Here is a 16150-nt window from a genome sequence, read left to right as displayed (position 1 = left end):
CCACTGTCGCGTTGAAACAACGTTGCTACGTGTTCCACACAACTGCAGTCTAGCATCGGGGAAACCTAGGCACGGCTTACGAGTACCTCGGTTCCGTTATACGTGTCGCAAGAATTACACAAATTCACTTCACGCTATGCCTGGCACACTGCAGTACGTGCAGGACTGCTGAATAATTCAGACCACGTTAGGCTTCTTTCAACGCGCACAGATAGAACGCAGCATATGAGTGTATTTGATTTCGATCTTCATCGAAATGCGGCCGCCGCGGATGGGAGCGAACCCGCGACATATTGCTCTCAGCACAGGGGAGTCGAGGTGGCATGCAGCAGAATGGCCCCCATCAAAAGGTGAGCGCGCCCTAGCAGACGCGACTCGTGATCAATAGACTCCCAATTAGTCTGTAGTTACTCATTAGCATCCACCTAAGTGCTGCCATACAGCTAGAAACGAAAGCTATACTGCTTTCGCAGATGTAAGCTGTGAAATTTTTCTTCGTCTACGCGGCTTCTGTGAAAGCTTAAGCAAGGGAAATGCGCAAAAAAAGGCACGGACGAGAAGAGCACAAGGACGGGCGCATTTTTGACGGATAAACGTTTTATTTTTTTTTTTGCGGACTTCCGTTGCTTAAGTATATGTACGACTGACTCGGCCAACAACCTTGAAGTGAATATAGCGCAAAAACGGGACACAGGAAAGAACAGCAGACAACATGAGCGCTACTAATAACTGAACAAGGCAATATACAGGAAAAAGTTGCAAACACACACAAAAAAGAGAAGAAAATATCGGCCAGTGGTAGCGGTGAGATTCTAGGTAAGATTCTAGGATTTCTTTAGCTAACTGAACATGCGCTGACGCAATATGCGCCATTTTTGCGGATTGCGAACGCTTCGGTGATTACACAGGTCAGCTGATCGCGATGAGTCATAAGAATTTTGCATTCGTGCAGGTATGACCTGCACGTACGCTCTTGGCAATCCTTAAAATGAAGTGTGAGGTTGCGTTCGGGAGTTTGCGTCAACGATTCGGCGCGCTCCCTAAGGAGATCAATGGATAACAGACGGCACGTTTCGCAGACACGTGGTTCTTGCTGGTTATCACCCTGTTAACAATAAGGGCAGTGAGGTGGTTTTCCCGCTCCAAAGATCTGACCATCACGGCGTGTTCCCTCATGCGGCCACACAAATTCCGCTGACCTGCTTACACATTCTGGCAAGTTTATGCGGCATTAACTTCAACGGAAAACCAACTAGCCCAACTTGTTGCGCTTTCCTCTGTAGCCATGTCGCAGCGCTTAGGTGGATTAGTAATGACTTCCGTGTTACAAGCACACTCCACCTTCGGGGATTCCCCTAAACGGTCTACAGTGCAAAAAGCGCCGAAAGATTAGCAATATCATGGAACCACAGCAATCGGCCAGCGTCGTGCTTGAGTGACCGACTCGGAATTTCCTTGCGTGTTTTACATTCCCAGTATCTCTCCCTCTTCGGACAAAGAAATGCGCGTCTGCGTCCAGCAAACGCGGGCACGGGTGCAAACTGCCACTGCGGCGGGATAGGTGCAAAGACTCACTCGAGCACGAGTATCCTCCTCCTGCGCATGCGGCGGTGCGAGCAGCGCCGCACGGCGATCACCACGGTGACGTTGATGATGAGGAAGCCGACGATGCCGGTTAGCGCGCCCAGCAGCACGTTGAAGGAAGGCACTGCGCGGCTGCTGCTGTCTTCGTCCCGCAGGATGGTCTGCTTGTACACCGAGTGGTACGAGCCCTGGTACGGGTCCCGCTGCTGCTGCTGCGTGGACCAAGGGCGCTGATACGTCGTCCACTGCTGGTCACCGCTCACACCTGAGGAAGATGGGAAACGGCTGCGGTCGAGACGACGCTGTTTCCGCGGGTCCAGCCCTGGCCTCAACGCAGCGCTGCCTGGCGCACGCCCTGAAAGCGGCCGTTCTGTCGGCACGTTGTGTGAAAGAATGCGCCATGGTTCCGCAAGCCCTGATGTGACTTTGCTCTTCCTGGGCTATGTGGAGGAGGCAAGATACTCACGGGTTTCTTGTTCATTTTACAGGGAGCCGGGCTCAGCTCTTCTTTCAAGTTCGTGTGAGCACGAGGTGAATATACTCCACGCGCTCATCGCGATTACAGTGAACTATATCGCGGGGCAGCAGGTGCAGTGTAGAAAAATTTTCACCCTTAAGGGTGCACTCCCGTGTCTATAGCTTGCACCCTCCAGAAAGGGTGCAAAGTATGCTCGCCACACCCATAGTAAGGGTGACATCGTTGCAGTTGCACCCTTTTTCCGACTCCTCTATAGCTTCATAGGTTTTGATTGGTTTAAAAGACGCGGTTTTTTTTGTGCACTCTTGGAGGGAAACTAAACATTCCCTACGAAAACCTGCCGACAACCTGTCTAACTTTGCACTACAGTTATGGCATCCCCTACAATAATTATAATACCCATAGGTGTCTTTCAGGGTGTTTCTGAACCTGTTTGCTGTGGAGTTACATTTGTGATGTCTGCATGATGTTCACAACGTGATTTTTCTCAATACATTTAACAAAGAAGCTTGCTAAAGTAGGCCAACCTTCAGCAAACCCGCTTGCATATAGTAACACGATGCTAGCAAGTGCGACACATTTTTGCCAAAGGAACATAAACTGGAATGAGTCATACAGAGCTACTGAGATGACAGAGTTCAACACTGAAGACACCACCGCTGCGCGCAATACTTACCTCCCATGACGCGAATACTTTCTCCATGTTTATATACGCCATTTCAACGAGCCCATATTTGGAGTCAGTGATGTTTAGCACTTCAGCTAAAATAATTCAGTTAATTATCATATTATGGGGCCGCAAACCGAAGTCATAGCTGCTCGCATCAAGGCTGCAGCTGTCATTTAATGGAAAGCTTAAATAGTTCACATTGTTTGAAAAGCACGCTTGACATAACTCCTGCACTGTTAATCAGCGTCAGTTGAAATTTCTGCATGGCGCTTGGACCAGATCCGTTTAGAAGGACGCCGCCACCACTGCGCTATACGCATTGACCACCCAAGAAAACTCTCCTAGACCGGAACACGTTTCTTATCCCGTTTACGCAGCAGTTTTGTCTATTTAAAGCTGGAGTTCTGCGACGCACCCCGGCACAATTAAGACGGCTTTAAATGCAGGTTTAACGGTGCTAGAAGCATTCCAAACCATGAGTACCAACATTGCACTCACTTCTTCAATGCAGGCAACATTAAAAGTTTTCGTTACAAAACGCGCACGGTCTGCAATTATATAAGGAAAAAATTGGGGAGGACACTTAAGCTCCACCTTAAGCGTACGACACGATATATCTAAGTCCATATATGCAGAACTGGGCATTCTCTGCTTGACATCCATAGATCCCTGCGGGTCATACCACTCCTAGAGCAGTGGTGCAGCGGTTAAGGGATGCACCACTTCCTTGAGATGGCAGGTGCTGCTACCAGTGGATGTGTAGTCGGGCAAGGAGGCGGCGACCCGACGATGTCTTCGAGAGACGTGTGTATTGGTTGGTCAAATGGGCTTCCCGGAGCTCCCGAAATGTGTTCACCATGCCTAGCCCCAGGAGGCGCTTGTTGGAGGGGTTCGCGGGGAGGCCTAGAGCCCGCTTAATAATTTTGCGGAGGATGACTTCGAGTGAATCCTCGTCTTGCTTCCGCAGGTGGAGGTATGGAGTCGAATATAGAATTCGACTGGTAACAAATGCATGCGCCAGCCGCAAGGCGTCCTTACATCGTAACCCCCCGCGCTTGTTAGAAACCCGGCGGACCAAGCGGCCCACCTGGTCCCCCACCTGACGGAGTTTGGCCAATGTTGTTTTTGACCGTCTCTCTTGGTGTATAAAATACCCGGAACTTCAGCATTTTCAGGGATTGGACCTGTCTCAAGAGACAATGAAATTTTGGCTGTGCACTTTGGTAGTTTGTGAACAAATTCCGACTTTTGGGTGGAGCACACATCCAACACACATCCGACCGACTACACATCCAACACACCAATCTCATGGAAGAGCACGTACGAGGGGGTACCCAAAAGAAACCGGACTAAATTTTTTGGTCGGCAAAGCTTCTGTGGTACCGCGTTTTGCCACTAGGAGCGCATAGAACGAACATTGCAGAGTCAGTAAGCCGAGTGCCGTCGTTGAAGGAGGTCAGACTAGTTTAGGCAGAATTTTACAGTGACGACTGTTTTGTGTGAATGTCGTTTTTGCAATGGCTGATTTTCGTGAACAGCGTGCGCCGGTGAAATTCAGATTTTTGCTCGGAAAAAGTTGAATGGAAACTCTTGAAATATTAAGAAAGACGTACAACGACAATGCTATGGGGACAACTCAAGTGTTCCTGAATCGAATCCTGAATCAAAGTAACAATCATGCCAATGGAAAACTTCAAATTCACCTCGCCTCAAGAAAGCTCGTCAGGTGAAACCAAACCTCAAAACAATGCTGATTTGTTTTTTCGACGTGAGAGGAGTCGTCCATTGAGAATTTGTTCCGCAGGGTCAGACAGTTAGCCAGGCTTTCTACTTGGATGTTTTGAAAAGATTGGGCAACAGTGTGCGTGCGGTGCAAGCGGCCAGATTTGTGGCGGTCGGGTGACTGGTTTTTCCATCATGGCAATGCCCCTGCTCACACGGCCTGTCTCTGCGACAATTTTGGACCAAAAATGGCATGACCCCTATTCCTCAACCCTCATACTCTCCCGACTTTGCCCCGTGCTACTTTCTTTAATAATAATAATAATAATAATAATAATAGTTTATTTTTCCTCTTTTACAAAGGAAAGGAGCAGCCACGAAAAAGCTGCTTCAGAGAGCAGCTTGACGGGGTGACTGCCCCCTTTCTGACGGCATTTGGCAGCGCAGGATAAATGAACTGATTGAATTTTTACATCAATAAATCAAAATTGAAAGAAATTTGAGTTAAAAAGCACAAAAAGAAAAATCAAAGTACATCATGTACATAGCACTAAATGAGGACATGGACAAACTGTTCACAAAAACATTTGACGGAATTGTTTCAGGGAAACAACTGTAAAATCTTTCCGACTATTGCGTGAGTGCTGATTGAGTAAAACAGGAAGCCTATAACGAAGCATCTGCTTGCCGTAGTTTGTGCGACAGCCAGTGATATGCCAACGTTCTGGATTACGGATGTTATGTGTATTGATGTGTTGTTGAAGCACCGCTAGTAATGTTAGCGTGTCGTCCTTCTTGGTGATGCCTAGTCTATAAAGTAGGGAAAGTCTGTAGTTATACAAGGATGTCATTTTAACAATTTTTAGTTGCTCAAATAATGGCCCTGTGTGTGCGGTGAAAGGAGCTTTAGAAATTAGTCTGATTGCTCTTTTTTGCAGCAGTAATAACTTAGTGATATTTTCTCCAGTTGTGGTTGCCCACACTAGTGAGCAATAGTTTAAAATAGAGGAAAAAAGTGCATTGTATAGGAGAATATTAATCGAGAGAGGAAATACTGAAAGATGTCGACGTATGGAACCTATAGTGCGTGAGAGCTTTGTGGCTAAGTATTCTACATGGGCATCCCATGACATATTGTCTGAAAAATAGACGCCTAACGTTTTGACAGATTTGCTAACTTCTATTTGACTGTCGTTGAGTATGAGTGGGGATAACTCGAATAATCTGTTTTTGGGGTGGAAGAGTACAGCTTTTGTTTTATTTACATTAAGTTTTAAACTGTTCTTAGATGCCCATTGATCAATTTTGCCTAAGGTCGTGTTAGCACGGCTCGATAGATCAATACCTGAATGACCAGAGAAAAACAGACTGGTATCGTCGGCGTAAATAATGTATTTTGCAGATGGATCTATGCTGACAATATCATTAATGTAAAGAATAAAAAGAAGAGGGCCTAAAAGACTTCCTTGTGGAACTCCTGAGATGACGGGCTGCACTGCAGAGGAAAAACCATTTATTTCAACATACTGTGTTCTACTGGATAAGTAAGAAGATATAAGGGAGTAGGCTGTGCCACGTATACCATAGCGGTCTAGTTTATTGAGTAACGTTTTGTGATTAATGCTGTCGAAAGCTTTCGAGAAATCTAAAAAGACTCCTAGCACTAGTTTCTTTTCTTCAAAATTCTCTAAAATATACTCTTTTTGCGTGAGAAGAGCAAGCTCAGTTGATCTGTTTTTCCTGAAACCAAACTGAGCGGGGTTTAAAATATTGTGACGGTCGATGAAGGATGTAAGACGCGTGAGAATTAATTTTTCGAAACCTTTTGAGAAGGTAGGCAAGATAGAGATTGGGCGATAGTTAGCAAGGTCGTTTTTATCGCCTTTTTTAAACAATACTATCACCTTTGCAGACTGCATGCTGCGTGGAAATACCCCTTCTGAAATGCATGTATTAAAAATATGTGTCAAACAGCTTGATATACCATGAATAACAAATTTAACTGGCTTTATCTGAATGCCTGTACTATCTACAGATTTGCTGTTATTAAGGCTGTTGAAAGCCGCGACCACCTCGTCGTCTGAAACAGGATTTAAAAAAACAGTAGAGTTATTGCGAGAATAATTATTGCGAGAATAATTGTTTCCTAGAATGAAAAAATATGTGAATGGAAAGCGTTTCGCTGATGTTGCTGAGGTTAAGAAAAAAACGACGGAGGCACTGTAAAGCATCACAAAAGATGAATTTAAACAATGTTTTGAAAAATGGAATTAAAGAATCGACAAGCATATCATTGCAAGTGGGGAATACTTTTGTCAGCATTCACATTTCTGACGAGCCATGCGGTCCCAACACGCCAGCACACGACATTTAACGCTCCTGCTCAGCGAACACGAGGCGCCCCGCATCCTAACATTCTCCTACGAGCGTCCCCCTTGACAAGCCATGATGCTGCGCCTTACGGCAGCGGAGTCGTAAGGAGAAGTATCTTCAACCAACACGCCTGGACTTGTCGCAAGAGGCCAGACAGCGAGGCGCCGTTTCCTTCTCTCCCGGACGCCAGCGCGCGCGGCAAGATTTGAAGCGGTTGGCCGCGCGGTCGCTGGTTGGTCCTTTCGGACTGCCGTCGAGCGCTGCCTTGGATTGGCCAATTCTGAGGGGCCACCGTTCCTCAGGCTATAAAAGCCCCACCGCTGCAGCCTGGGAAGAGAGATGACCGAGAGGCGCCGACGATACGAGACGCGTCGGCGAGGCCCTCCCAACTCTGCAGATCCGCCGAACCTCCTACGTATCAATAATCCAGTTATCTCATTCTTGTATCCTTAAGTTTTAAAATAAACCTGTTTTCTTTATTCCAAAAGAATCCGGCCACTTCTTGCTAACATGGCGCAGCCGACACGACGGACCCCGCGCCCCTGCCACGGACACTACGGTGCAGCACACGGTGTCGCCGCAAGCGGGCCACGAAAAGGGCTCCCAACGACACGACGGACCCCGCGCCCCTGCCACGGACAGTACGTTGCAGCACGCGGTGCCGCCGCAAGCGGGCCACGAAAAGTGCTCCCAACGACACGACGGACCCCGCGCCCCTGCCACGGACACTACGGTGCAGCACACGGTGTCGCCGCAAGCGGGCCACGAAAAGGGCTCCCAACGACACGACGGACCCCGCGCCCCTGCCACGGACACTACGGTGCAGCACGCGGTGCCGCCGCAAGCGGGCCACGAAAAGGTCTCCCAGCGACACTACGGACCCCGCGCCCCTGCCACGGACACTACGGTGCAGCACACGGTGTCGCCGCAAGCGGGCCACGAAAAGGGCTCCCAACGACACGACGGATCCCGCGCCCCTGCCACGGACACTACGGTGCAGCACACGGTGCCGCCGCAAGCGGGCCACGAAACGGGCTCCCTACGACACGACGGACCCCGCGCCCCTGCCACGGACACTACGGTGCAGCACACGGTGTCGCCGCAAGCGGGCCACGAAACGGGCTCCCAACGACACGACGGACCCCGCGCCCCTGCCACGGACACTACGGTGCAGCACACGGTGTCGCCGCAAGCGGGCCACGAAACGGGCTCCCTACGACACGACGGACCCCGCGCCCCTGCCACGGACACTACGGTGCAGCACACGGTGTCGCCGCAAGCGGGCCACGAAACGGGCTCCCAAAGACACGACGGACCCCGCGCCCCTGCCACGGACACTACGGTGCAGCACACGGTGTCGCCGCGAGCGGGCCACGAAAAGAGCTCCCAACGACACAACGGACCCCGCGCCCCTGCCACGGACACTACGGTGCAGCACACGGTGTCGCCGCAAGCGGGCCACGAAAAGGGCTCCCAACGACACGACGGACCCCGCGCCCCTGCCACGGACACTACGGTGCAGCACACGGTGTCGCCGCAAGCGGGCCACGAAAAGGTCTTCCAACGACACGACGGACCCCGCGCCCCTGCCACGGACACTACTGTGCAGCACACGGTGCCGCCGCAAGCGGGCCACGAAAAGGGTTCCCAACGACACGACGAACCCCGCGCCCCTGCCACGGACACTACGGTGCAGCACACGGTGCCGCCGCAAGCGGGCCACAAAACGGGCTACCAACGACACGACGGACCCCGAGCCCTTGCCACGGACACTACGGTGCAGCAGCCGGTGTCACCGCAAGCAGATAACGAAACGGGCTCCCAACGACACAACGGACCCCGCGCCCCTGCCACGGACACTACGGTACAGCAGCCGGTGTCACCGAGATCGAGCCACGGAACGGGCTCCCTACGACACGACGGGCCCCGCGCCCCAGCTACGGATATTACGGTGCAGCAGCCACTACCGACACGAGTTGGCCACGAGACGTGCTTCCAACGACACGGCGCACCTTTCGCATCTGCTACAGTTACTACTACAATGCAGAAGCCATTGCCAAGACGAGCTGGCTCATCCATAAAGCCAGCGCCGCGACGAATGCACGGCAGGATGTGGAACGATCCAACAAGCCCGACTCCCTGTACCAAGAAACGAAACGAACGAGACAAACACGGCACTTCGCACAAGTCGCATCGTCTCCCTAGATGGAAGCGAAGGCGTATTAGAACGGGCTGGACGCAAGCCACAAGGTACGCGGCGGAGAACGCCCAGCTCGCCCAAGAATTGCTGTCGACAACGTGCGCCTGAGGACAGGCGCAAATTTTGGAAAGGCCGTGTCAGCATTCACATTTCTGACGAGCCATGCGGTCCCAACACGCCAGCACACGACATTTAACGCTCCTGCTCAGCGACCACGAGGCGCCCCGCATCCTAACATTCTCCTACGAGCGTCCCCCTTGACAAGCCATGATGCTGCGCCTTACGGCAGCGGAGTCGTAAGGAGAAGTATCTTCAACCAACACGCCTGGACTTGTCGCAAGAGGCCAGACAGCGAGGCGCCGTTTCCTTCTCTCCCGGACGCCAGCGCGCGCGGCAAGATTTGAAGCGGTTGGCCGCGCGGTCGCTGGTTGGCCCTTTCGGACTGCCGTCGAGCGCTGCCTTGGATTGGCCAATTCTGAGGGGCCACCGTTCCTCAGGCTATAAAAGCCCCACCGCTGCAGCCTGGGAAGAGAGATGACCGAGAGGCGCCGACGATACGAGACGCGTCGGCGAGGCCCTCCCAACTCTGCAGATCCGCCGAACCTCCTACGTATCAATAATCCAGTTATCTCATTCTTGTATCCTTAAGTTTTAAAATAAACCTGTTTTCTTTATTCCAAAAGAATCCGGCCACTTCTTGCTAACACTTTGAAGGAGATTGAAGGTCATTTCTTAAAATGTGAAAAATTAAGTTCAAACAAAAATAAGTGCGGTTTCTTTTGGGTACCCCCTCGTACGTATTCCATCCCAGTGGAGATGCGTCCTCTACGTGCACCCTCTTCCCACGAACATGAACCGTGAGGACCATAATGGCCGGCGCCTGACGCGGGCGGAAGCCCTGACCCGCCACTATGGATCGCGTCGATGCCTCCCCCCCCCCCCCCATGGGGGATGGTACACGGCCGCAGTCGTCCACCAATAACGCACGCGGAGGAGGTCGCCATTGCGTTGGCTGCATCTGATCCCACTTCAAAAACAATTATTTCCAACTCGCGAGGGGCCTGTCGGAACGTCGAACAGGGCTGGGTACCGTACCTAGCCTACCGCATTCTCCAAAACAGCGTCTACACCGGGAACCCGCTCACCGGCGTATCGTTTGGGCACCAGCTCACATGGGCCTTGAGGGAAATGAGGCAGCTGACGCCGCCGCCCGCGCGCTCTCTCACCGGACATTCCCCTCCGACCCCAACGATCAGGAACTCGAATTCCCTCCAGCTTACACCTTCAAAGACATTGTTTTACTTTTTCAATCTGGCCACGGTCTTTATCCCCGCCCGTGTAAAGGTCTCTCAAAGGCGGAGGAGCGGCTTCTCGAGACTTCGCCTGTATACTAATACTTTGCTGTGCCCGGCAGCTCTCAAACACTTCGACCCTTCTTTCTCGGGCAGCTGTCCGCACTGTGCGTAGAAGTCTTCAGAGATCTACCACATGGTGTGGGCCTGCCCCTCCAGCCCTGCTATCCCCCCTCACCCCAACCCAACCCGGGAGGACTGGGAGGCGACCCTGCTCGGCTGCTCTGACCTGCAGGCACAACAGGCCTTGGTCGCGCGAGCCCGGGCGGCGGCCAACGCCACTGGGGTCCCGAACTAGGGACCTCCACATAGTACTTGTAAGGGCTGGCCCCCTCTGGGCCAGCTCGTACATAACCTCTTTAAGTGTATCTGTATATAAATGTTTTCCACCAACACCGCCTACCAGTGGGACTTGTCCGATCCAGATTGCTCTTCCCAGCAACCTCTCGCGACCAATCAATAATTTAAAGGGGCTCTGAAACACCGCCCGAGGAGAGCATATCAACTCTCTCAATCACTGTATTGTGTTGTCATGAACACCTGAGCCAAATAATACACTTCTACACGCATCACTACACGGCGACTTTATCATGCTCGCACCTGCGTGCACATGTTGAGAGGTGGCTGTTGGTTAGATTCTTTCAGACGACAGGCAGCTACCAAGGGCACGGCCAATAAACCGCGTAGCTCTGGCGGGTCAGGAAGCTCCGCCCCCGGAGGTGGGGGCCGACGCAGGAGCGCCTCTTCCAGCGTGCAAAAAGTGACGATAGGAGAGGGAAAGGCGCGAAGAAGCTGAAATTCAAATTTTGAGTAGAGATAACTCAGCTTCTACAAAGAGCATTAAAAAAATTCTTGCGGGACAACATTCGTCAAGTGGGGTGCCTTAACATTCCAGGCATACCGCAACTTTATCACAGCCCCTTCAAAGCCCTGTAATTGGCACCTGCCACGGAGGGCAGCTTCCTCACAATTCGGTGGGCACGTTGTGATGACGCCATGAGGTCACGTGGCCTAGCTAGCCCACCTACCTCCTAGGTTGCTTCTCTGGCAATTTTTCAGGGATTTTTCGCTCGCAGTCAACGACGCCGATAACGCCGAAGTCGGATCTTCTGCGACATGAGCTCCCTAGCGCTGTTACATTAAAAATGGCCGCTCCCCATGATGCGACACGACACATCTGCTATTAATACTGCAATTTCTTTCATCTATAGTATTTTCATCAGCAGTTTTATGCTAGTGACCATACCATAGCGCTACTGACCATCGCAGCACGCTCATCTATAAATACAAGATGTGAGCAGTGTCGCTCACTAATGAAGCGGAATGCAACGGCAGCAATTGTGCCAAAAATTGCAATCCGCGTTTTAGCGGTAACTTGCGTGAGAAATACGCATTCAGTATGATTTTAATTTTTTAGTTCAGTTTATTACCTTAAAATTCCTTGTAGCGGGCATTGCATTTTATTCATGCTTCCACACGCATCGGCGAAATCGGCAGTGGAATACAGTTTAACACTATAGGACAAGTTGCACACCAGCCGGTCGAAAAGCAAGCAATCCGCATCAACTACCACATTTATACGATCAAACATTCCGATGGATGGAGCCTGATGCGCCGTATATAACGTCATTGGCATCATGGGATCAGATGCGTGCTAGCTCATCAAAGGCGCTTTTCCATTTCACGTATTCATGTCATTTTTTTGGCACCAGATAGCATATTTAAAACTAATTACGTCCTCATTCAGTGTGTCGGTTTTTGGTGTAATGGTAAGTGTGCTTGCATCTTACTATGTGGCCCCGTGTTCAAACCTTAGTTGTGCCCACTGATGTGTTTTATGCCGCTGATATTGTGTATTCGTATGTGTATCTGTACACTTTGTCTGTAAACAACGATACTTCGCCGTGGGAGGTCTTGGAAGTAGAAGAAAACCGTTTTTTCTTTTAAAAATTCGCTGCTGGGCCGCATAAATGTGGTGCTGCTCTGCAAGCGCATCGTTTAGTAAGGAGGAAAAATTTGGCTTTTTCCACTGATTAAAAATATCGTGCTCAATTACGCGGCCATTTGGACTCTCGGCCGCGTAGCAACTGCACCGTTGGAAAAGAAAAAATAAGCTGCGTGCTGCAGGCGCGAGCTGCCTGGAGGCAGGTCCCAAAATCCCGCGTTGACAGCCTGCACCATGGAGGTAGAAAAAACTAGGAGGGAGCATGACGTCATAACCTTGAAGCCTAGTCATAAAAAAATATAATGGAAAGCATCATGGGAAATAGGCCCTCACGTAACAAGGCAGCGGTAGCTCTTAGCCGGATTTCGGTTTCGGTTTCGCTCTCTCGTTCTACGAGCAACTGCGCGACCATCTGCTTGTGTTCACTGACGACTCCGTGGTGAGCGCAAACTGCTCGCTCGCCACAGCGGCCACCATCCCCGAGCGACGCGTGCGCTGACTGCGGCGCAGTGGAGACATTGGAGCACATGCTCCTTCGCTGTGCCGCTTCTGCAGTGCAGCGTCGCGAGATGCTCGCGGCCTACAGGGCTCTGGGAATCATCCCGGACAGTCTCGAAGCGCTCCTGTGGCCGCGCGGCAGTGCGCACACCCGTGACAGAACAATGGTGAGCCTCTGTGCGTTCATCGAGCAGGCGAGCTTGACTTCCCGCTTGCTCTTCGCCAGGTAGTGCACGCGTGACACGAACGCTCCGTGGGTGCTACATCGGACGGTATACGCGGCCGGGCGCCCCACCCCGGCCGCTAGTGCAGTGTGCCGCGCGCGCGATTAGTGCGAGACAGGACGCTACGCGCGCGCGGCTATGTACTACATGCAGTTTATTTCTTTTTTGTAAGTGATTGTGCGCAGTGGCCGGGAGACCCCGCGTAGGGGCAGACGTAAAGCCGCTGGCACTCTCTCTCGACAGCGAGAGAAATACTTCACTGCTGCATTTCACCTCGGAACCGCGTATGTGCGCGAGCGTATTCGGCGCGACTTGTGCCTTGAGAATAGCAGAGAACGGCGGGCCCATGGGCGGGCCGAAGTCCGCCTGCCCGAGAAATAGAATCTTGCGCAGCGCGCCGGAGCGCTCGTTAAACACGTCCGTCCGCCGTGAGCGCTCTGGAAGCCACTGCGCCCTTTTTTAGAGGCTCGCTTTCTTCGCCTACTGTCGAGTTCTCCGCTTACAGCATGCGTTGAAATAAACGCTCCGTATGTGTGTATAACGACGAAAGGAATTCCTCTTCATTCTCTTTATGAACCACAGTTGAACAGTGACGAGGTCGCGGCCGCACCCTTTGATGAAAAGTTTACCTGCAGTTTTCTACAGTGCACCCAAAAACTCAAGAGTGTAATCAACAGAAGTTTTGAGGCGCGGAGCCTTCACACAATCTCGAGCTCGGTACGCATTGCGCCAAAGCTGCAAGACAGGCGCTGCGCTTCTGCGCTACTTCGGAGCACGGACGTTCACTAAAAAGCACCGCTGGTTGGCAGTCTGGTAACTGTGGAGGGCCTATTTCCCAAGAGTCAGTGCGCAAAAGGGCACTCGGCAGCGGCGTCAGAGGAGGATGGCTTGCAGAGGCTGAGCGCACTCTCTCCTAGTTTTCTTTCCTCCATGGCCTGCACTATATGCAGACGCACTGAACTTCCAGTGAAGACATTAGGCGTATACCAACTGGCTTCATGCTTTCATCGAGGTTTCATGTATCCATTGGTGCGCTCCTCGCAACACGACTACAGGAATATGAAGCTACAGATTCCCCTGATCCAAGATGAATAATTCAGAGGAAAGGCATGACGATCAATAATCACAATCAACCCACTCCTGAGCCCGAGCACAGAAAGTTCTTTCTCTCCAGCCACATTACATTTGCTGAAACAAACAAACCTCTCCTAACGATATCCAATTATCCCTCCCACCTTTCTCGGCCCTTAATTACAGAAACATATATTATTTTCGCCCATATGGTATCAAGAGTTTTTTTTTTTTTAATGCCAAGATTTGACAATACAGCACTGCATAGCTTTCATCTGTAGAGGCATACGGCTGCACTCGGTTGAATTTCACTCGATATTATTCTGTCGCTTATGTCTCGCGGGGAGGATGGGGCCAAAAGGGCCCGAAAAAAAATTGCCGACGATTACGTTACTTCCTAATGCGAAATTTGAGCGCAGCTCATCAGCTGTTTCAGATTTTCGACAGATTGAGGCAAAAAAATCGAGCAAGCCATGTATGTACAGTTACAGACAGCTTGTCATTTTTCACAGATATTTCTTCAAGAAACGCTACACTAACAGTTCTTGATTGTCATGAAGGAAGCTTTGGGGTCGGAGAAATGGATATATGCTCATGGCTCGGAAAGAACTGGCAGAGAATAAACTATTTATAGCAGGCGTTTCGCAGTGGCGAACGGCGGCGGCCATGTGTTTCGGCTCGGGCGGTGCACATATCGAGATCCGCAGCCGCCGATCCAGCGCTCTGATTGCCGCGGCCATGTGTTTCGGCTCGGGCGGTGCACATATCGAAATCCGCAGCCACCGATCCAGCGCTCTGATTGCCGCGGCCATGTGTTTCGGCTCGGGCGGTGCACATATCGAGATCCGCAGCCACCGATCCAGCGCTCTGATTGCCGCCGCATAGGGGTAGCATTGGAGGAGGAGCGAAGAGAGCAATTAAGTTATCTGGAGGCCGCGGGAGGCAGCGCGTGGGCGCACAGGAAAGTTGTGCGGCGAAGAGATAGCATACCGCTGACGCTGCTAGCGAGTCAAGTGAACCTGGATCTGCGATTCGGCTTGGGATGCACGCACCGTGATCCGCTGATGCCGAGCCGGCGGTTCGGCAACAGGAAAACAACGCGCGCTATCGCGCGGTCGCTGCCACGGAGGAAGAAGGGGGGTGGGAGGACACGCAGTGGCGAACGGCGGCGGCTATGCGTTTCGGCTTGGGCGTGCGGAAGAAATGGCGCCAGGAGCGCGTGCAGCTAGAGCAGCACGCTGCCCCGGCTGCAGGAGCTGGTTACGACGGTCAACGGCGACGCCGAGAAACGCACGAACGGGCGCCAAAGAGCTGCGCTCTAAAACGAAGCGTCCAATAATTCTAAAACGACCAGAGAGAAAGACAGAGGTTAAACTTTTCTTTCCCAGCTCAAATCCGAGCTTTCTTACTGACCAGACCAATGTGAGGCTCTAAAAAGATATATCCAATTCAAAGGATCGATGTGAACCAACAAACATCAGATTTGAAGCGGTGAGAGTGCTTATGAAGAACGCATTGGATAGCCTGTCCTATTGGAAATATTCGACAAAGGAGAAGGTAAGTGACGCCAACCAAGTAAAATACAGGAAAAACACGACGTTTCGGGACCGGCTCGGCCCCTTCTTCACGGTGTGACTACGGGCGAGCGCAGCTTGGCTTTTTAAGCCCCTGTGTGGAGGACCTGCGGGTCAATGGCCGCAGCCCATGGACATAGGATGAGGGGAGAGTCCCCAGGGAACGATTAACATTCTCTCGTGTTTGCTGTATGTGCCACGACTCGAGTAGAAGCCTCCTGCGTGGGTTAGCTTCCGTTTCCAATACAATGGTGCTGTCGAAGTCAATTGGGTGGTCACACCCTTCACAGTGTTCGGCCACGGCGCTGCGTTGACGATTCATGTGACGGACGTCCGCTTTGTGTTGGTTCATCCTTTCCGCGAAGTTCTTCGTTTCCCCTATGTACGACGCCGGGCAGACGGAACACGGAATTTTGTACACGACGCCCTGGGCCTTTTCTCTGGGCTGCCGGTTTTTTG

General features: G+C 51.6%; 1 protein-coding gene across 2 annotated transcripts in view; it reads right to left on the bottom strand.

The window, feature by feature from the left end:
• LOC149365197 (uncharacterized) overlaps positions 1-16150 on the bottom strand; it is a 92128-nt gene that overhangs the window by 49183 nt on the left and 26795 nt on the right. Inside the window, exon 3 of one of the 2 annotated variants that reach the window (XM_089588251.1) lies at positions 1576-1849. The exons of the other annotated variant lie outside the window; for it this stretch is intronic. Coding sequence (XP_089444377.1) covers positions 1576-1849 — 274 coding nt within the window. The remainder of the gene's footprint in view (positions 1-1575; positions 1850-16150) is intronic. 2 annotated transcript variants of the gene reach the window in all.

This window comes from Amblyomma mixtum, chromosome 1, assembly GCF_055824585.1.
Source record: "Amblyomma mixtum isolate Tamu chromosome 1, ASM5582458v1, whole genome shotgun sequence".
NCBI classification, from domain to species: domain Eukaryota; kingdom Metazoa; phylum Arthropoda; class Arachnida; order Ixodida; family Ixodidae; genus Amblyomma; species Amblyomma mixtum.
Note: the sequence above shows the minus strand (reverse complement) of the source record. Positions and strands in the feature narration are given on the sequence as shown.